The 22,690-nt window shown below is 42.8% G+C and overlaps 1 protein-coding gene across 2 annotated transcripts in view; it reads left to right on the top strand.

Moving 5' to 3' along the window:
- The window catches only part of PPFIBP2 (PPFIA binding protein 2), a 168,629-nt gene that overhangs the window by 52,113 nt on the left and 93,826 nt on the right, over positions 1–22,690 (top strand). For both annotated transcript variants that reach the window (XM_049780997.1, XM_049781000.1), the window contains exon 3: positions 6,736–6,950. In XM_049780997.1, coding sequence (XP_049636954.1) covers positions 6,736–6,950 — 215 coding nt within the window. The remainder of the gene's footprint in view (positions 1–6,735; positions 6,951–22,690) is intronic.

Consider the following 22,690-nt stretch of genomic DNA (forward strand, 5'->3'; position numbering starts at 1 on the left):
CAGGCTCTGTGCTTAGAAATTGCTCATGGCAGGCTCAGGGGAACATATGGGAATCGAACTCAGGCCTGTCCCAGGTCAGCAGCATGCCAGGCAAATACCACACTGTGCTATCTCTCTGGCCCACATTCTTTTTTTTTTTTTGTTTTTTGTTTTTGTTTGTTTTTGAGCCACACCTGGTGACACTTAGGGGTTGCTCCTGGCTATACACTCAGAAATTGCTCCTTGCTTGGGGGATCATATGGGACCCTGTGGGATTGAACTGAGGTCTGTCCTAGGTCAGCCATGTGCAAGGCTGGTGTGCAATTCTTTTTTTTTAAGTCTCAAAAGAAATCTAGATTTATTACAAGGTGTGCATTTCCCACATGGCTTTTTTTCTTTCTTTTTAAAATATAAATCTTTATTTAAACACCATGATTATAAGCATGTATGTAGTCGGGTTTCAGTTATAAATAGAACAGCCCCCATCACCAGTACAACATTCCCACCACCAATGCTCCCCTCCTCCCCCACCCCACTTGTATTCTTACAAGCATTCTACTTCTCTCATTCTTTAACATTGTCATGTTAGTTGTTAGTGTAGTTATTTCTCTAACAGAGTTCACCATTCTTTGTGGTGAGCTTCAAATTGTGAGCCAGTCCTTCCAGCCCTTCCAGCCCTTAACTCTATAGTCTCTGGGCCTTATTACAGTAATGTCTTTAATTTTTCTTAAAACCCATAAGTGAGGGCCCGGAGAGATAGCACAGCGGTGTTTGTCTTGCAAGCAGCCGATCCACGACCAAAGGTGGTTGGTTCGAATCCCGGTGTCCCGGAATCCCCGTGCCTGCCAGGAGCTATTTCTGGTGTCCCATATGGTCCCCCGTGCCTGCCAGGAGCTATTTCTGAGCAGACAGCCAGGAGTAACCCCTGAGCACTGCCAGGTGTGGCCCAAAAACCAAAAAAAAAAACAAAAAACAAAAAACAAAAAAAAAAAAACCATAAGTGAGTGAGACTATTTTGTGTGTGTCTCTCTCTCCCTCTGACTTATTTCATTCAACATAATAGATTCCATGTACATTCATATATAGGAAAATTTCATGACTTCATTTCTCCTGATGGCTGCATAAGATTCCATTGTGTATATGTACCACAGTTTCTTTAGCCATTCATCTGTTGAAAGGCATTTTGGCTGTAAATAGTGCTGCAATGAATATAGGTGTGAAGAAGGGATTTTTGAATTGTATTTTTGTGTTCCTAAGGTATATTCCTAGGAGTGAAATAGCTGGACCATATAGGAGTTCAATTTTCAGGGTTTTTTTTTTTTTGTTTGGGTCACACCTGGCGGTGCTCAGGGGTTACTCCTGGCTGTCTGCTCAGAAATAGCTCCTGGCAGGCACGGGGGACCATATGGGACACCGGGATTCGAACCAACCACCTTAGGTTCTGGATCGGTTGCTTGCAAGGCAAGCACCGCTGTGCTATCTCTCCGGGCCCAATTTTCAGTTTTTTGAGGACTCTCCATATTGTTTTCCATAAAGCCTGCACTAATGGTATTTCCACCAGCAGTGAATGAGTTTCTTTCCACATCTCAGCCAACACTGATTGTTCTTGTTCTTCGTGATGTGTGCCAGTCTCTGTAGTTTGAGATGGTACCTCATTGTAGTTTTGATTTGCATCTCCCTGATGATTAGTGATGTGGAACATTTTTTTCATGTGTCTTTTGACCACTTGTATTTCTTCTTTGACAAAGTGTCTGTTCATTTATTTTCCCCATTTTTTTTTGATGATGTTATGTCTTCTTATTAAGTTCTGTCAGTACCTTGTATATCTTAGATATTAGCTTCTTGTCTGATGGTTGGGTGAATAGTTTCTCCTGTTCTGTAGGTGGCTTTCATATCTTATGCACTAAATGGCAATTCTTATTTTTGAATGAGATTTTTGAATATTTTGGTTTATGGCCAGATAAAAAATGCTTTACACAGGGCTGGAGAGATAGCATGGAGGTAAGGTGTTTGCCTTTCATGCAGAATGTCATCAGTTCGAATCCGGCTTCCCCATATAATCCCCCATGCCTGCCAGGAGCAGTTTCTGAGCATGGAGCCAGGAGTTTTCCCTGAGCACTGCCAGGTGTGATCCAAACACACACACACACACACACACACACACACACACACACACACACACACACAAATGCTTTACACATGCTGTTTACCACATGCCATCTCCAATTGTTTAGGAGCATAGATCTCTATTTGTCATTTGTTATTCTGATGTATCATTAGTTTTGTTTTTTTTGTTTTTTGGTTTTTCAGGCCACACCCGTTTGATGCTCAGGAGTTACTCCTGGCTAAGTGCTTAGAAATTGCCCTTAGCTTGGGGGGACCTTATGGAATGCCAGGGGGATCTAACCGCAGTCCTTCCTTGGCTAGCGCTTGCAAGGCAGACACCTTACCTCTAGCGCCACCTCTCTGGCCCCTATTTGGTTCCCAAGGGTAATAGATGCAATGAACTATGTTTATTTTTACATGCTTGTGTTGGATTTAGTAAATGTACCTTTAGGACTTACACATCTAATTTTGTTAGCAAGAAGGTCTATGACTTGCCTTTTGTGCCTCAGAGTTGCTATGCTGCTCAGCCCCTTTCTGACCTGCACAGTTTTCTTTGTTGAATGAACTTGGAGAGCATTTTCCCTTTTTCTAATAATTAATTCTAAGAATTATCCACTTCTGGAATGTTTGATAGGACTAGCTTATAAAGTCTAATTAATTTTCTGTATCTATTTCTGAGTAGTTAAATATTCACTTTTTTCTTTTTTTCTTTTCTCTTTTTCTCTTCATTCCTTTTTTCTTTACTTTTCTTTTTTCTCTTCTTTACTTTTTCTTTTCTTTTCTTTTCTCTTTTCTTTTCTTTTCTTTTCTTTTCTTTTCTTTTCTTTTCTTTTCTTTTCTTTTCTTTTCTTTTCTTTTCTTTTCTTTTCTTTTCTTCTTTTCTTCCTTTCCTGGTGTTTGGGTCACAGCCAGCTTCACTCAGGGGTTAATCCTGGCTCTAAACTCAGAAATTGCTCCTGGCAGGCTCGAGGGACCATATGAAATGCCGGTGATTAAACCACTGCCTGTCTTGGGTTGACTGTGTGCAAGGCAAATGCCTACTGCTGAGCTATGTTTCCAACCCCCAAGATTAGAATGTCTTGCCTCATTGACACTTATGTTTTTTACATTTATTTCAAACATATATTTTTCTTTTTTTTTTTTTTTTTTCGAATTTCTGAATCTCTAAGGCCACGAGAATTACCTTTCTTCCCCAATGTTTACTGTGCCTATGCAAAAAAAAAAAAATGGGGGAACGCCAAACCCTGCCACTCTAGCACCCATACTTTTTCTTGTTTTGTTTTGATTTGTTAGCTTTTTTTTTTTTAATTTCAAACATATATTTTTTAGTCATAAAGTCTCTGCTTTGAAAAGTTGTGGCATTGTAGGGTAGTTAGAGAGCATTTGCAGGTGTGGGTCTGACCTGGGACTTGGGATTTCTTTTTGTCAGTCTCCAATGCTGCTAATGGCTTGTGATGTAACAGGAAAAATGAAGAGTGCCCAATTTAAGTTTTAAATATGGCATGTTTTGCAGGGGCAGATGGGGGAAAGCACACACAGCAGGTGTTCAAGGGATTCTCCTGATTTGATGCTCAGCGACATTCTGGATGTACAGAGCAACACCTACTGTACTACTGCTCAGGCCCTCTTAAAATAAAATTTCTCTAGTAACCTCTCTAATTATCAAAATGTATCATAGATTGAGATGATTTCTGCTTGCGCTGCGTATAAGAATTACTTGGGGAGCTTTTTATCACTCATGTCACATCTCAGGCTTATTAAATTGGAAAGTTCTGGAGGCAGGACTGAGGCATTTGTAGTTTAACCCTCTGGTTAGAGTTCTAGAATTGGAATCATGTGGTCATGATCCTGAGCAATGCCAGGAGAATGCTCTGAGCTCTGCCATATGTGGCCCCCAAAAGACAAAAGCAAACAAACAAAACCAAGAAATGTAAATTGAAAGAAATAATAAGTAAAATATTTTAATATAGGTACTCTTTGCATGCAAATATTGGTACTGTTATACATGCACTCATACGCATGGACACACATGCATGTATTATTCGCACAGATACTTTAAACAAAGGGAATAATTCCATGGCTTTCAGTCAGGCAGGCAGAGAAGTTCTCAAAGAAAGGAAGAAATATGTCAAAGTCTACAGAAATAAAAAGTCAATGAAATATAAAGTCAAAGCCTTGACTTTTTGTTTACTCCCAGCCTGGCTCATAATAGATTTATAACTGTGTATGTGTGATGCATTAGAGGTGTCCAGAATGAAGAGAGATTACTCAGCAATTGTCTGGAGATTTGAGATCAGCTTTGCTTCTGTTCATTTTCTTTCCTGAAGTTTGGCTGGCCTTTTCTCTCCAACTCTAAATTGGAGTACAATCAGAATGGAGATAATCAGGCAGTTGCCTGGCTCCCCAGAGCCTCTGACTTGTTTGCAGATCATGATCCACGATTCTCCCTATACTGCACTTTCAGAAAGCAAACCAGCAATCAAGTGGTAATTGTTTCCTTCTGTGTGTATTTCTCATTCCAAAGAATGCTGTGGCAAGTGGGAAGCTGGCTCTTACAGAAGTTGGGGAACCTGGGATTAGACATTAGGCCTGCAGCGTAACCATGGATGTGGTGGCTTCCCAGCCCACATTTTCCAGCCAAGTCCTTTTTTCACATATTTGATCCTGTTGGCCTTATAGACAACCCAAATACCCCATAAATTTTACCGTCTATAAACACTGCCTTTAAGTGTTTCTTGCTGCTGAAAGAAGCACATTATTTTTTTTTTATTAGAGAGTGCTGCCCATGCTTTGGTTTGAAACATTTATCATGGTATTTATGCAAAGATTTTTTTTTCAAATTGGTGAGATTTAGAAAGGCAAGAATAGTCCTGTTTGAGGCATTTACAATGAGAAAGTGCTGACTGAAGAGCATAGCTCTAAGAAAATATAAACATTCTTCCCTGTTTATCCAAGTGGACATGTGGACTTAACTTCAGTGTCTCCTAAGCAGAAGTAAGGGAAGTCAGGGACTGGGACTGTGTCCTTAGGGTTGCTCAATGTATTCTGGAGAGATGAGTTGTGGGGATATATAATAATTAATACAGGTTAAAAAAAAGTATTGATTAGTAGGGACCAGAGAGATAGCATAACAAATAGGGTGCTTGCCTTGGAGCTGGCACATTCTCCCACTCTTTTCTGTTAATCTAAGTAAGTCACTAGGCCATCCCAGAGATAGGAGCTGCCTCAAGGGGAGAGGGGTGTGCTGCATGTTGGGGTGGGACCTATTTAGGTGGCCTTCTGTGTTGCTTACCTTATTAATTAGTAGTATGCCAGCAATTTGACTTGTTTTTGGTCATGGGTGTGCTGGCTGTGTTCTCCCATAGGTCAGAAGGCAGGGAGGGGCACCTCCTTTGGTCCTACCACACAGTCTATATCAGTAGGTCTCACTGCACTCAGCTTGGGATTCAAGACAACTGCCAAATTTGCCACATTGAAATGGGAAAAGTCAAAATTGCAGTGTTTGAACTACGTGTACTCTTTTAATACAGTATGTCACTTTTGCTGAAAAAGTGTTTTTGTTTGTTTGTTTTTGTTTGTTTCGGGCCCACACTCAGTGGTGCTCAGGAGTTATTCATGGTTCTGCACTCAGAAATCACCCATGACAGGCTCGGGCAACAATATGGGATGCTGGGGATTGAACCCGGGTCGGCTATATACAAGGCAAATGCTACCTGTTGTGCTATTACTCTGGCTCTTGCTTAGGAAAGGTTTTGTCTTGTTGCACTGTAGATATAAATCATGACTCTGTGAGTACAGTGAGAAAATAGGAGCATAAATAGGTAGCTAAGTGGTTAACTAAGCAGGTATCCAAGGAGATAACTAGAGCAGGACTTCTGAGTGAGCCATTCTAGACACCGGGCAAAGATGAATGTAAATGTAAATGGAATGTAAATTGTAAGTTATAATGTAGAACAGAAGGACTCAGATAAATCTGTTACCTAGATGGAAAGGGGAGGCAGGGCCACCAAGGCAATTAGTAAATTAATAGATGTCTATAAAAATGTACTAAACACACAGATTCTTATCTATAAGAGCCTCCTTGATGAATCCCTCCTACAGTTGAATTATGGCAAAATAACCAATTGAAAAACTCCATCCTTTCCAGAGAAGGGACCACTATGATACTAATAGTTGGAAATTATCACTCTGGATAAAAACTGGGAACTGAAAGGAAATAAAGTGATATAATCATGCCTCTTCAGTAATAATATTATAGTATTGTAAATAGTGATGCTTAAAATGAAAAAATGGAAGGGGAAGGCATGTGTGTGTGTGTGTGGGGGGCACAGATGGTGTTCTAGCTCTTCCTCTCTTCCTCTCCTTTACCACCTTGCTCTTTTTTTTTTTTTTTTTTTTTTTTTTGGTTTTTGGGCCACACCCGGTAATGCTCAGGGGTTACTCCTGGCTATGTGCTCAGAAATTGCTCCTGGCTCGGGGGACCATATGGGACACCGGGGGATCGAACCGCGGTCCGTCCAAGGCTAGCGCAGGCAAGGCAGGCACCTTACCTTTAGCGCCACCGCCCGGCCCCTACCACCTTGCTCTTTACTCTTTCTCCACACTCAGCATTCACTCTTTTACTAATGTTCTTGCCTCTTCTTATTCCAGGCACTAAAACAGGTGCAGATCTCAGTGATGGGACCTGTGAGCCGGGACTGGCTTCCCCAGCCACCTGCATGAACTCCTATCCAGTGCTACATCTTGTCGAGGACCTGAGGCTGGCCCTGGAGATGCTGGAGCATCCTGAGGAGAGAGCGCTTCTCCTAAGCCAGATCCCAGGCCCCACAGCCACCTACATAAGGGAGTGGTTTGCGGACAGCTTGGTGAGTGGGCCAAGCCCTTGTTTACAGAGCCACTGCAACCAGAGCCACTGTGTGAACATAGCCACAGGGCCCACAGGAGCCACTATGATAACATAGTCACAAAGGCCAGAGAATGCCAATTCTGCTCAGAGCTAGTACTACCTCTGTGCCTGTTTTTACTTTCCACATAGCTTTGGTCAACTCCACTATTTGTACTTGCAGCTGGTGCACTGAGCTCAGCCAACAGCCTCAGCTACTCTCAGTCAGCCCCTGTGTTCCATTAATGTTGCCCTGAGAAGGAGACATCAAGGGTGGAGAAAAGTGAGCATAGGAACCTCATTTATCCCCAACACACACACACCCAATCTATCCTGGCTAAGTGTACTAAGCTGGAATCTTATCCTGGGGTCTCAGACTTCAGTTGCATTCCTTGCTTCTTATTTGTGAACCACAACTTAGAGCCCTGCCACCTCATCCATACCTTATCCATTCTTTTATTGAGGTGTTGACACTTCAGACTTTTTCATCCTAGAAATACTTTCTGTCCCCAGAAAGAATCAGGTTCCCTTGCTCTTGTTCTATTCTTTCTCAGGAAAACAGGAGTAACCAAAGCTGCCAATATGGGACTCTAATGATTCTTCTCCTTTCCTGTGGAAACAAGGTGCTAACAATAAAATTGTCTTGGATAGGTCAGTGGGGATCTAATGTGGAAGAGGGAAAGACCCTAGATGTAGGCACTGAATGTCTCTAGGAGAAACCTAGAGGAAAAGTGAGATTACTTGAATGAGAAGGGGGTGGGTGGACAGGCAGAAATTGAATCACTTAAAGAGAGAGGAAGGGCTAGATATTGGAGACCATGAAGTTAGGAGTTTGAGGTGGCCTTGCCCAGATGGGTGACATTGTGATTAGACAGGTTATTTTCCAGAAAGCATAGCCTGCTTTCTGTTCCTTGGGCCTCAGATCTCTGTCTATCTAGTCTTCCCCCTTCTTCATGCATTAACTATATGTGTTATTCAGCCCAGGTAAGCCACAGACTCTGATAAAAGTGAAAGGGGACCAGGAGCCCAGGAATGTGGGCAGCTGCCCACCCTTGGAACCAGACTCTTCTTAGCCCCAGCAAGGAAGCGGTCATGTTGATTTATTGCTTTTGGTCCCAGATTATTGATTTTAGACTCCCAGTTTTCAGAGCTGTAAGATAATAGTTTTGTATTGTCTAAATCCTGTATTTCTGGTAATTCATTACTACTGGACATTATTACTTCCAGGTATTACCAGGAATTGGGTGGGGAGAGTTGCTGGGTAGAATTCAATCTGCTTCTCATCTCCCCCATAGATGTCCTTGGTGCTCCTCTAAAACTGGTACTCACAATAGCTATTAAGTCTAGAATGCTGGTTTGCTCATTTGTTGTTACTGTTACTCTTGTTGCCAGCACCTTCACACACACATGGCTATGGCGGTGCACACTGGGGATTCCACACCAGGGTGTGGTGCTTGTAGAATTTAGTTGTGGTACTTTCTCACTTCTGTTCCCTTGCACACCAGGTATTGCACATTTGGTTACCATGCTTGTTTGTTTTTGTTGTGATAACATTCAGCATGTGGGATGGTACCAAGAATTAAACTAAAAAGTGTTTCGTCGGCCTCTGAGCCACTTCTCTGAATGCTCCTTACTGCTGTTCGGACTGTAGTTAAGTCATTGAGGAGGCATGTCTTGGCTGTATTTCTTCATAAGTCAATCAGGAATTCTCTGGCTTCAACTCTACAGCACTGATCTTGGTTTTTCTATTTACCTCTGGTTGTCTCTTGCCCACCTCTCTGCAGATTTCTAGTTCTATTTTCTCTTGCAGCTCTCTATTTCCCTTTATCCTAGACATTTGTGCCAAGCCCTTCCTCCATTCCTGCTAGCACTACTGCCGTAGGCTACTGTGATTTAAGACAGTTACAAAGTCCCAAAAGAAATTTTAGGTCCCAAGCTGAAGAGATAGACAGTATAACCATGTACAACTTATCTTGCAGGCTACTCACCAGAATTCGATCCCCAGTACTCCTTATGGTCCTCTGAGTACTTCCAGGAATTGCTGTGCAAAGCCAGGATTAAATCCTGAATGCAGCCAGGTGTGACGTCCTCCAGGTCCCTCAAACCTGTACAAAAGGAAAGAAACTTTTAGATCCTGTATGTGGAACCCTTGATCAGAAGTGCTTCAAATTCAGAACATACTAAACTGAAGAAAGTGACTGAGTGCATTTATATTGTGTAATCTTTTTTTTTGGGGGGGGGCACACCTGGCATTGCTCAGGGGTTACTCCTGGCTGTCTGCTCAGAAATAGCTCCTGGCAGGCACGGGGGGGACCATATGGGACACCGGGATTCAAACCAACCACCTTTGGTCCTGGATCGGCTGCTTGCAAGGCAAACGCCGCTGTGCTATCTCTCTGGCCCCTATATTGTGTAATCTTATATATTGTGCTATATATTATATAATACACATCTCTGGAAGGTACAGGGTAGGAAAAAACACTATAATGTCTTGACGAAAGCTTTTGAATAGCCACATAAAGTAAATAAGGAAACACATACCAAATAATTCAGTCATGTTTATTGTCAAGAAAATTTGGTACTGACAAACTTCCAAGAACCTCCAAGAGATGGAATATTCAAATGCAAAAAGCTAAACTTAAAAACAGATTTTTTACAGGTTCTTGTCCCTTTGTGAGAGTCATGCTTGACTCTGCCCTTGGGCTGCTCAGTCTTTTTTATTGTGTTGAGAATATAGCACCTACTGTACTCTCCTCTGTTTCCTGAACCTTTCATTAGGGTAGAAGGCAATCTAGCATCTTATTATAGTTTTCACTCAGCTCTGCTCATGACCTTTATATCACATGACCAAAAGCCATGTTTGGAACAGTGTCAAAAAAAACTTCATTCTTCACTACTTTCTTCATAGTGCAGTTGACAATGTTGTTTGAGGCCTTGTCAGATAGACCTGAATTTATGTGGTCAGTTCTTTATGTGTCTTGGGTTATTTTAATTTTGTTTATTTTATTTTGGTGTGCCAGGGTTCAATTCCTTCTCTTCACACATACAAAGCAGGTATTCTTTTTTTTTTTTTTTTTTTTGGTTTTTGGGCCACACCCAGTGATGCTCAGGGGCTACTCCTGGCTATGCACTCAGAAGTTGCTCCTGGCTATGCACTCAGAAGTTGCTCCTGGCTTGGGGGACCATATGGGATGCTGGGGGATCGAACCGCGGTCTGTCCTAGGCTAGCGCAGGCAAGGCAGGCACCTTACCTCTAGCGCCACCACCCGGCCCCCAAAGCAGGTATTCTTATAGCTGAGCTACATTTTTAGCCAACATTAGGTGATTTTTTTTGTTCTGTTCTGTTTTTTGTTTTTTTATGGCCACACCTGGTGACGCTCAGGGGTTACTCCTTGCTATGCACTCAGAAATCACTCCTGGCTTGGGATCCAAAAGTTATGCCGGGAATCGAACCCAGGTCCATTCTAGGTCAGCCGCGTGCAAGGCAAATGCCCTACCTCTATGCTATTGCCCCGGCCAAACATTAGGTGATTTAAAAATTTTCAGTGAGGGGCTGGAGAGATAGCATGGAGATAGGGTGTTTGTCTTGTATGCTGAAGGATGGTGGTTTAAATCCTGGCATCCCATATGGTCCCCCGAGCCTGCCAGAAGTGATTTCTGAGCACAGAGCCAGGAGTAACCCTTGAGTGCTGTCGGTGTGACCCAAAAACCAAAAAAAAAATTTTTGTTTCAGTGATATATAGTGTTGCTACAGAAAAATGTTTTAAAAATAGTTGTTTTATTTCTAGGTAGCTCTATAATATAAAATCTTAAATTAGAATTGCAGGGCTAAATTAGTATTAGCACACAAGATATAGGCTGGTTAATTAAATGTGACCTAGAGGAATAATTTTTTTTTTTTGGTCCACCGAGCCTGCCAGGAAAGGTATTTCTAAGTACAGAGCTGAGAGCAACCTCTGAGCACTCCAGGTGTATGCCCCCGCCCCACAAAAAAAGCATTCTCCATATACATATAGTCACCTGTAGAGTATTACTCTAATATATGTCAATTATGATATATACTCAAAGCTGGAGATTACTTTTAAAGGATATTCTTTGTCATTCCATGTAAATATAAAAATAGTTCTAGTATTTTATATTTATACATATAAATAAATATAAAGAATATAAAAATAAACAAAATATATTAGGAGATAGAGATTTTTGATATTTATTATAAAATATTATAGAGGATAGAGACTATTTTTAAAGAATGTTCTTTATATTTTCATGTTGATATAAAAGATAGTTCTAATCATTTATTTATAAATATAAAAAACACAAAGATATTAAAATATAAAATTATAAAAATATAAAGATAAATATGATAAAAATAAAAGATAGTTCTAATTTTCATCTCTGGCATTTCTTTTAATTTTCTTGAGTGTCCCTACCCAACCCCCATCTATCAGACTCTATGCTCTTTTTTTTTATTTCTGTTAGGATTTTTTAGTGTTGTTCTTATGTACTGAAAAATGATCTTTTCTGAGAACTTTGCTTTATTTGTGACATCAGTTTTCCTGACTATTTTTAACCATTGTTTAATGTGCCTTTGAGACATAGACTCTAAAAGAATTGTAATTAACTCTATCAATCTTTCCTGTTTGGGATTCTTTTTCTCCCCTCATCTCTAAAGGCCTTTCCTAGACTGAAATCAAATTCTATTTTACCTGCATCTTTCTCCTGTAGGTTTAATTTTTAGCTTAAGGCTAACTTGGATACTTCTGCAATATTTTCGTACTATGTGGCAATGAAGTATGGATCTAACTTTAATAATTTACTAATAAAATTTTTCTCAAAATATTTTCTATCCCAAAGCAGTTGACATGGTTATTGGATTTTGCAAGATACATTGCAGAAAATCTCTTACTTGCAGCACAGTTATTGTTATTTTTTTTTTTTATTTTACAATTGTTGGGCTAGTGTAATTATAGTCATCATTAATGTACAATTGACATACATTTGGGGAAGGGGTCATGATGAAGTTCATATAAACAAGTTACTGGGGCTGGATGTTGAGGCTTTGTTTCTGGACCAAGGCAAGCCCGTCTGTTTTAGGCTTCACTGACATGGAGTCAGTTTACACTCTGGGTACTCACACATTTCAACTATGGGTCTCATCTTATGGCAATAGAATCCAAAGCATGAATCAGCCCATGGTTACTTTTTAGATTAGCTTTAGATTTAGCAGCCCTTGCTACTCAAATTGTGATCAAGGGGCCAGCAACTTGGTATTTTCTGGTAGTTTGTACGAAGAAATGCAAAACAGGGACCCTCTGCCCTCTCTCTTAGACTCACGCTTAGTAGATTCATGCACACATTAAAGTTTGAGAAGCCTGGCTTTGAACAAGACACTCACATGAATTATTAAAAAATAAATAAATCACCCATGACTTGGAATTGTCCAGGTGGTAGTGAGGTAGCACAAGGGAGCAGGCCAGAGAGTGGAGGGAGAGCACCATGGTATATGGGTGCAGCCTTGCATGTTTGCATGAGTCTCCTCTTCTAAACCTTGTCAGAATCCATAATTATTCTGCAAATGTCCTGGCAGGAACAAACTCTGTTTGGTGACATCTCTGCCAGTTGGTCTTCTTTCTCCAGTGAGGTGGTGTGAACTAGAGAGAGGCTTATGGAATCAGGATGCTTTCCTGGAGGATGGACAGTTTTAGGATTTGACTGGAGGTTCTGCATGTATTCACAGCTTGCTGCCTCACCATGATCATGGGTTTGTTGTTTTGGATTGTTGTTGTTATAGTGTAGGTGACATGTTTTCAATAGTGTTAATTTCCATGTTTTTGGTGGGGGGGCACACAGCACTACATAGGTCTTCTTCCTGGTTCTCTGCTCAGGGATTACTCCTGGTGCTGTTCAGGGAATCGCATGTGGTACTAAGGATTGAACCTGGGTCAGTTGTGTGCAAAGTAAACACCTTATTCACTGTATTATATCTCTAGTTTTCATGGTTTTGATGTATATACTTACTGTATGTCATCACCACTGAAGTGTCCAATACCCTCAATGTTGGATTATTTGGGCTCCATCCTATTCAGGATATGTTTGTTACTCATTGCTCAGAAACATTTTTGGATGGAAGCATCCTTTGGATTGGTGCCTTAGACCACCTGTTCTCCGCCCCAGGGTGTGGTCTGGTGCTTCCTAATAAAGACCCAGAGTCTCAGGGAGAAACCACTTGTGCTTTTGTTTTTTCCACCACTGAGATATCAGCTTCTTAGGAGCTTGCTTCCTGAACCCATTCTATCCTCTTAACCATGTGTGGATTATTTCCTGTGTTTGCTTCCAGACCCGTGACTCTCTAATTATACCTCATCACTGCCTTTTTGTTACTTTTCTACTCCCTCTTCATTTCCCATTCTCTTATTTCTCCCACCACCCTCTGGCCTGGTTTCTTGGGTATTTCTACTTTACCCCAGTGTACTCTCAATATTTATTTGTGTTTTGTTTTGTTTTCTGTCTTTGGATATTTTATTTTCCCCACATCTGGCAGCACTCCTGGCTCTGCATTCAAAAATCACTACTGGCAGGCTCAGGGGACCATGTAGGGAATCAAACCCAGGTTCATCTTGGGTCAGCTGTGTGCAAGGCAAATGCCCTACTGCTGTGCTATCTCTCTGTCGTACTCTCAATTTTGTAATTTTGGGTGCAGCCCAGAGTTTGTCATGGTTCATTACTATTTATTTCCTTGTTTTGTTTTTCTATATACTGAACATGGATGAGATCATTTGGTTTTTGTCCTCTCCCTCTGATTTACTTCATTTTAAGATGACACCCTGGGAGGGAGAATCTTTCTCTTATATCCTCAGCAAACTTCAGTATGGCCTCATTTGTCATCATTTGTTCAGATTTTTTTTTCTTTTCTTTCTTTCTTTCTTTTTTTTTTCCTGTGTGTAGATTTTTTTCCCCCCAAATGCTAGAGAGAAAATTGCTAGGGAAGCTGGGGAATAAGCACGAATGCTTTCACACACCCCAGAAAAAAATGGGGAGAGATTATCTCTTTCAGATGATGATGTTGTAGAGACATGAATGGCCCTGAGGAAGAGAGCTCACATGCTATAATGTCTTTTAGAATAATTTTGTTCTTATCAACTGAAAATTCTCTTTAGGCTTTTCTTTGTATTTGATTTGTTTGCCTGAAAGATCAGTGTTTGGGCCTGATCTTTTTTGGACGGCTCCCATGGCTACTTTTAGCAGTGCTTGTATGTGTAGGGGAATCAGTCACATAGTGCTAGGGATTCAGTTCAGGACTTTACCTAATTGAAGTTAGTACCTAACTTGAACAAACAGTAGGTTTACCCCGCACCCATACCACTGCTCAGGTCTTGAGTGGAGAGTGGACATTGTCCTGCTGTATCACATCAAAACTGTAGCAGCTGCTCTTTCACAGGGTCCAGCTTCTCTGATGGATGCTGCCAGGGCTCAGCATAGCTCTACTGGAAAGTGCCTACTAATGGTTCTAGATTGGCTAGGCTCATAAAAAAATCCAAAGATCACCTCCCCATAGTACCTCACTCCTAGGGACCAATGTGGCTGAGCAGTGTTTCCAGAGCACTGAGACAAATAAGTCTTTCCTACTTAAAAATCGGTAAGGTAACAACTTACCTGGCCTTGAATGGTGAAGAATGGTTTTCTTTATAAGAAACAACTTCTCAGGATTTTTCAAGGAAAGTAGAAAAGATTCAGATTTTAGTAGAATTATTCTTGAGTTCTTCTTCAGAGAATTCTGCTTCTGAATTGTGAGCCTGTTCCTGAAGAGATGGTAGAGCCCCCAAGTGAGGCTTTTGTAGAGGGCAAGGATCTTTGAAGTCTAGGATCTGGCCTCAGAAAGGCTTTCCTATGTCAGGCTGCAACAGAGCAGCATGATCTGCAGGAGGTAGGAAGGCCTTCTTCCAGGCAGAAGCAACCTGAGAGACAGCTCTGAGAATGTAAAGGCATGGGCCTTACTTTGTGATCCTGACTATGGGGCACCAGAAAGCTCTTCTATGTCCTTGATATGTTCCATGGGAGATGGAGCTTATAGAGAATCTAGCTCAGCCAACTTTCGTTGGGCCCCACAGGCTTATCAGCTTGGGGGCCCAACAATGCAGTTCCTTAATCAAAACCCAGGTGGTCCCTGTCTAGGTGCTTCTCTCTCTAATGGTCTGATATGAAGACTCAATCTGCAGACAAGAAGTTTCTCCTGCTATTGAAACTATTGCTTGGCTGGAGAAGCCTTGAAGAAAACTCCATTTCCTGAAATTTCAGGAAATGCAAGCAAGCTAGCAAAAGTAGTGTGAGGGCCAGTGAGGGTGGAGGCAGACACTAGGGGTGAGGGAAGAGGTCAGAACCTCCAGTGGGATGATTCCCTACTTCAGGAGTGGGTTTATTGGGCAGGTTTGGCAACCCTTCAGGATCCCAGAATTTTCTCTGTGAGGTTCTTGAGAAGGTAGAGAGAGCAGTATCAGAGTGAGGCAGTGTAGGAGGTATGTTCAGTGCTCTGTTACTCCTTTGTATCTTGCTTTGGAGGCCTCCTTTTCAACCTCTGGACTCAGTTTTCCTAACTAGAAATGACAGCTTGTGTAGGAACGATCTACAGGGGCTGGCCAACCATTTCCATCCAGCCCTTTGTTTAGGGGCCTCGTGGAAGGTATAGATTTTGCCTTGCTCAGTCTAGAACGTTTATATTCCAAGGTAGAGATAGGTGAGAGGCTTTTCTGGGAGCATCTGGTTTTAGTCAGGGCTAGGCAGAGTCTGAATTCCAGAAACATCATTGAATAGGATGTTGTGAACAGAAAGTTGTGTCTGGTGGGCAGGAGTTAAGGTTCCATCTGGGTTATATGTGTTCTCACAACAGTTTTCTGGTCAAGGAAGGTGCCCTCACTGCCTACTCATTTCTCCCTAGCCAGGAGGCAGCTTGGCCTCCTCCTCATCAGCTCTAACTGGCCTTTCCTCAGGTCCCAGAAATGTAGACAAAACCCTGGGCCAGGCCTGCCAGACTCAGCTCTGTCTTTCATTCCAGCCAAGGAAGTCAGTCTGTTTAGCATATTGACAAGCCAGAAGAGTTACCAAAGAAGGTGGGGGAAAGAGTGTTTTAAGGCATATAAACTGAGCTTGGCTTTCTTCTGTCACATGAATGTGTCTGGGGCTGCTTTCAACCTGGGTCCTGGAACCAAAAATGAGCCAGGCAAGTTGAGTGATGACTGTTTTCATTTTAAAGTTCCAAGAGTTTGAGAGGAAAATCATTTTCCTCTGAATTTTGAAACAGTAAAGGGGAAATTTGGTGCATTTTATTTTTCCAAGGAAAAGTAAAACCACGTGGAGGTCCTGTGAGCCAACGAATATTTGTGCCCTGGCTCTGTAAATGTGAGCTTGAGGGCAAGTCCAGGGCCTGAATTCCTGGGCAAGGTGGCTCTCATGTCGCGGCAGTACTGGGAGCAGCCAGTAGGTGGGAGTCAGTATCAAATGCTGGAAAGGCTAAATCCCAAGCATGGGCTTTATACCGAATAAAAAAATTAGCCTTTTGGGGCCAGGAAGGTGGCACTAGAGGTAAGCTGTCTGCCTTGCAAGCGCTAGTGTAGGACAGACCGTGATTTGATCCCCCGGTGTCCCATATGGGACCCCCTCCCCCAAGCCAGGGGCGATTTCTGAGTGCATAGCCAGGAGTAACCCCTGAGCCTCAAACTCAGTATGGCCCCAAAACAAACAAAAAAATAGCCTTATATATATATATATATTTTTTTTTTTTTTTTTAACGAGGTTAGAGTAAGCATCTTTTTATTTTAGCAAAGACACTGGACATTGAATGCATCTCAGTGTTATGATAAGGAGAGTTCTTTTTCATAATCATCCATTAAAAATTTCCAGTTTGCTTTATTTAATCTCCTTTTTATAGCTCACTATCAGCATGAGTTACCATTCCAGGAGACATTTTTTGAGGGTGGTGGCCAAGGATTCATAAGCAGTGATGGTTTCTAGGGGCCACTCCTGGTGAAACTCCATCTAGCTCTGCAGGCCAGTTCAGTGCCAGGGTCTGGCCATATATCTGTGCTCAGATTTCTGACAATGCTCAGAAATCTCCATGGCTATTTCCAGGGACCTAATTTGGGTCCTCATTCATGAAAGATTTGACTCTACCCTGAGCTGATTCCAGAGGCCTTTCCTGATCCTTCGTGCTTAGGAGGGGCTTACTGTGTCTTGGCGGGCTTAAAGTATACTTTCTCTGGGCCAGCACTGCAGATCAGGGACCTTTAGCAGCTTGAATTTTCATAGATATTGACTTCCCCTCTCCCCCCCCACAAAGTAAATTGTACCCTACTAAATTTCATTTCGGCCCAACTTGAGACTATTTTAGTCCTTAAGAACCAATGTTTATAAATGACCAAGAATGTGCAAACATTGGTGAAAGAGCAAATAAATCCTTCCCCGCTAAATTTCCTGCTTTAGGCCCAGGGGATATGGTGGATTGTGTTGCCAGGTCAGCATAACTTGAGGTCTGAGCACGTAGCTGCCCCTGACGCCCCTACCACCACTGAAAGGGAGCTATACCCCCATGGCCCTCTGCCCTTTCAATCACCTGCAGGTAGAATTCATAAGATTCATGCTTCCAGGCAAAATTATTCAGTACTACATTCCTCAAGAAACTTCCGAAAGTGACTTCACAACCTCTTCTTCTACATGATGGTTCTGAGACCAACATCTGAACATCACTAGAGAGTTTGCTAATGATACACAATTTCAGACTCTAATTCTCGCTCTGAGTAAGAATTTAATTTTTTACAAGAGTTTTTTTTCTAGCTCAACAATTCCTTTTAGGTGGGGGAACCATTTTCTTAACATATAGCAAACTATGACTGGTATTTGGCCTGTTGCTTATTTCTCATGCCACATGTGCTAAGAAAGATTTTTAATGACCTAGAGGATAGTACAAGGGCTAGAGAAATCCCTGGTTAAATTCCTGGCATCTCATAGATATCTCCCAGCATTGCTAGTGTAACCTTGGTGGTCCCCAGTACCACAGGACCTAGGTAGTATCACAGGGCCTAAGTAGTACCATATCCTTAGGCCCTAAAGTTGAACTCTCTGACCAGATTAGTCAAGCATGTGACCATGAGTGGCCTCTAAATTCTCTGAGCACTACCTGGAAGGTCCCCCACATATCCCTCCACTCTCTGCAATTATTCTTTACTAGGAGAAATCACAAGAAGGATATTATGAGATGTAAAGATTATTCTAGTTTTATTGTGGATAAAATGCTACTGGAGCATGTTACACACAGTGCTACTGGCTAAGGTTACTTGGGGACCACAGTGGCAGCAATGAGTCTGACAATGAATTTGACAAAAAGGAATATAGGGCCCACATAATCCCCTGCTTTTGCTACTTGGCTCTTTATATAAGGAGGCTGCTGGCCTCACCCTTTTTGGATATGGGTTTCTATGCTTTTATACCCTGGATTTCCAAACTGCAGTGGTCAGGATGCCTTTGGTCTAGCAGAAGCAATTGGCCAGAATAGAGTAGCAGTGTCCCTTGCCAGGGCTTATTCCTCTCCTGCCTCTTCTGCCTATTGGCAAGCCCACTGCACTACACATCTGACTTACATAGCCTGCATCTGATTTACTTGGGCTTCCTGAAGGGTACCTTTTCCAAGGCCCCATAGGTCAAGGCAGGTGCTGAGCTAGAGAGATAGGTGAGAGGGTATCTGTAACCTAGGGGAGCTCTCCCTTTCTGTACATAGCTCTGCTTGATTATGTGCCACCAACTCGTAGTTAGTCAGCAGAAGGACCACACCCCCAGCCTTTACAAACAAGGCTGGAATACCATTGAAGGTAATACTCCTGAAGTTCCTTTTCAGGCCTCAGTGATGACGAGGGAAAGCTATCTGAGCTCTCCCAATCAAACTCAGGCACCCCTGCTTCTTAGGTATGTTTTCATTTTTAAACTCCTACTCTAGGTCTTCCACCCTTCACACTCAGTTGGATACCAAGAGTTCCAGATAGGAACAAGTTGAGTTAGGTTGCCTACTAGTGAGTCACTGTCATCATTGTTGAAACCTTTGTGATTCTCTCTGCTGTGATGAACTCTGAGGGATCCTGAGGATCAGTGTACTGAAGCACCTTCCTATTCCCAAATTATAAGGGAAATATAAAATGCTCATAAAAATCACTTAGCCACAATAATAACTTCTAACGTCTTGGGCATCATAGTTGATATAAATAATCTGATGAAAATTCTGAGTTCCTAGAGAAATATAGTACCTTGTTTTGTGTTTATGACACATCCAGTGGTACTCAGATGCTACTTTTTCTTTTCTCTTATAATGCTTCTTTTGGCTCTGTGTTTGAGATTGCTCCCAGCAGAGTTGGGGGACCATCTAGTGCTATTAGGGATTGCACCTGGCACTCTAGCATGCAAAGCATATACTCCAACTATTTCTACTCTCTCTGGCTCCACAAATAGTACTTTGTATTCATTTTATAGTATATTTAGGGGCTTATTTATTATTCTGTAGAACATTGTGAGGTGCTCTGGAATGGCCCTTTGAGTGAGGTAGTATGGCCATAGGTTGACTAGAGCTATGCTAGAACCAGCTGATAAAGGTGCTTGCCCAGTATGTCTGCATTTTTTGCATCTTGTGTAGTGCAGCTGCCACATATGCACGTTGTGCTCCTGGGTCTTTCAGTGTACCTTTATGGACACCTCTTTTTGCTTCCCTTAGTTGTCATTGCAGTCTCTGGGACTCATGCATACTTGACTTTAGTGCTCCACTCAGCTGCATTGTTCCCAGGGCTGGTGATACATGGTTGTGTTGCTTGCTGAGGATCACTCTCTTCTGCTGTAATCATACATACTGGTTTATGGGGGTGCTTGGGGGAGAATGCTGTGGTGCTCACCATGTGCTCTCGAGGTCTCACATATTTAGTTCTGGTTCCTGCACTCACCTGGCTGTGGCCCAGTGATTGCATATTCAGGTACAGTGCTGTTCTTCTGACAGGAAATCTTTTGAGGTCACATTTGATGCATGTGGGTAACACTGAGGATCCAATTCATGTTCCTGAACTTGTAAGGTTTTAGCCAGTGAGTCATCTTCCAGGCACTATTGTGTAGGGTTTTCAGTTGAATTATTATACAATTTTTCTCCAGTATATATGGGATGGGGCTTGATTGACAGTTGAAATAAATATGTGAAGATATCATAAAAACATGTCAAGAATTTAGCTGCATTTATATCAATTTTCCCTCCTTTCTTTTCTTCCCCTTGTATACTCTCATTCATTTCCTTTATCAAACATAATTTGAACTAATACATGTAAATTAGCGTTTGCCTTGCAAGCAGCCGATCCAGGACCTAAGGTGGTTGGTTCGAATCCCGGTGTCCCATATGGTCCCCCGTGCCTGCCAGGAGCTACTTCTGAGCATAGAGCCAGGAGTAACCCCTGAGTGTGACCCAAAAAAAAAAAAAAAAAAAAAAAAGAAATTGCTCCTGGCAAGCTCGGACCATATGGAATGCCGGGATTCGAACCAGTGTCCTTCAGCATGCAAGGCAAATGCCCTACCTCCATGCTATCTCTCCGGCCCCAGAGTTTAGCATCTTTATCCAAGATTTTTTTTTTAATCTAAGAGCATTTTAGTCTTGTCATTGTTTTTCTTTTCTTTTTTATTTTTATGTTTTTGTGTGTGCTAGGAATTGAACCCAAGAAGGCCTCACATGTGAAAGGCAAGTAAATGTTCTACTACTCAGCCACACCATTGACCCTCATCCTACCATTTGGAACTCATTCTTTCATCCACACTACTTTTAAGTCACTATCTTGTAATTAGAGCTGTGTTCAGTGTGAAGGAAGAGCAGTGGTTTGTACCTTGGATGTACACTTTCCAGTGTGGGTTGGAATACAGGCTTTTAAACCATGAGCCATGAATCATCATGTTCAGTAAGTTAGGGCAGGCAAGGCATAGAGGTGTGTGAGTCTGGAGGAAGGGGTGGGAAGTGGAGATATTCCTCAGACTTTCAGTGCAGCAAGAACAGATAAGAGACAGTGAGCCCTTAACAGGGTCACATCTGCCCTTCATGTGACCTTAAAGGCAGAACTGATGAAAGGCCAGATCTTTCTAAGGAGAGGAATTGGGACTGTACCCTACTTCTCTGAATCTTGTCTCCAGATTAGCTCTCCTGCCTCTTTCTTATAGCCCCAGAAATACCTTTATCACATACCGTGTGGCAATTCTTTATTTACCCAGAGCAGGAAGTTGGCTTCGTTTGTCTTGGAAGCTGGGCAAGTATGTGTTGACTGAGTGAATTCATCATTTGACTTTTCTCAGGTTTTTTGATGATAAAATGAATCTAAAGGCCTCTCACCCGACTTCTGCTCCCTGAGAAACTTTCTTCTCTTCATGAACACTGTTTTGGCCTGGGACTGGGGTATGGAGGGTGGGCAGTGGGGTAGGAATACAGGCCTTACCCTGGAACTGGGCTGAAGATGAGCTGAAGTAGCCAGAGTTCCATGCATGGGCAACAGAGCTTGCTTTCCCTCTCTGGCCTCTGATCTGGGTGTGTCTGCAGGAATTTACTCCTCTACCAGCTGCTGGTCAGAGCAATCCTCCCTTTGCTACTGAGGCTGGGGCTGTGATCTCTGGGCTGGGTCAGCCTGCCAGAGGGGGGTGGGGGAACTGGGCTACTCCACTTACTTGTTCCACTCTACCTTTCAAGCCCAGCTCTGGCCCAGTGAATTTTGACAGTGTGCCATGGGCCATGCCATCGTCCAGGCGAGTCTTCACCTCTTGGTCAGGATCGTGAAGGAAACCTGGCGTGACCCCCACCCACTCCCACCCCAGAGCACTCTGAAGGCCCACGCAACTCCATGATGTGTGTCTGTAAGTCATTTATAGTAGCAGAGCACAGGGCCCCTTGCATGTAACCACAGTTCCCGCTGTGCCCACATCAAAGATTGCTTTCATAATCATCTTAGTGGAGGGCTGCATGGTTAGGGCTGAGCACAGGAGAAGAGTTGTTTTTAGGGGAGCTCTCAAAGGAGAGGAAGGGGGCAGGCAGCCCTAGAGGGGAATGGAAAGGCAGCATGTGATCTGCTGGTAGAATAGCAGGTAGGATACTCTGACTCCATCCCTAAACCTTCCCAGGGCACCCCCACAAGTCTCATGAACACACACACACTTTCTCCCTTGAAGTGGCCAGTCTGGAGTAAGCCAACCTGAGGATTGACAGGTGCTTCTGTGTGGCCTCAGGGAGTCCCGCAGTGGTGAGTGGGCTGCCCTGTGTGACAGTGGTCTCCCAGACCCCCTGGGTCTCCAGCATTTGTGCCACTAGTGTCAATAACAGCAAACACTCAGAAAGGCTGGGCACCCAGACTGCAGCTGCTTCTGAATCAGTTCTTTCTGGGACACTGTCCTCAGGGCATGGCCTGTAAAAAATAAGGGGGTAGGCGTGGGCTTCAGGGTGGGGGTCAGGCTATGTGTGGGAACCAGCAGCGCCTCCAAGGGCACTGCTTATTTTTAGTCTTCTCCCCAGTCCCAAATAAACCCAGAGCAGCTGGGAGCCAGCGGGCAAAGAGACAGTGGAACAGAGACAGGAAATCGGGGTCTCTCTCAGTAATGAGTTCCAGCCACTGCAGAAAGGGGAAGCCAGACAAGGAATTTTCATCAGGACTGTTTTCCTCTGGCAGGCTCTGGTAACACCGA

Source organism: Suncus etruscus, chromosome 9 (assembly GCF_024139225.1).
Source record: "Suncus etruscus isolate mSunEtr1 chromosome 9, mSunEtr1.pri.cur, whole genome shotgun sequence".
Classification (NCBI taxonomy): domain Eukaryota; kingdom Metazoa; phylum Chordata; class Mammalia; order Eulipotyphla; family Soricidae; genus Suncus; species Suncus etruscus.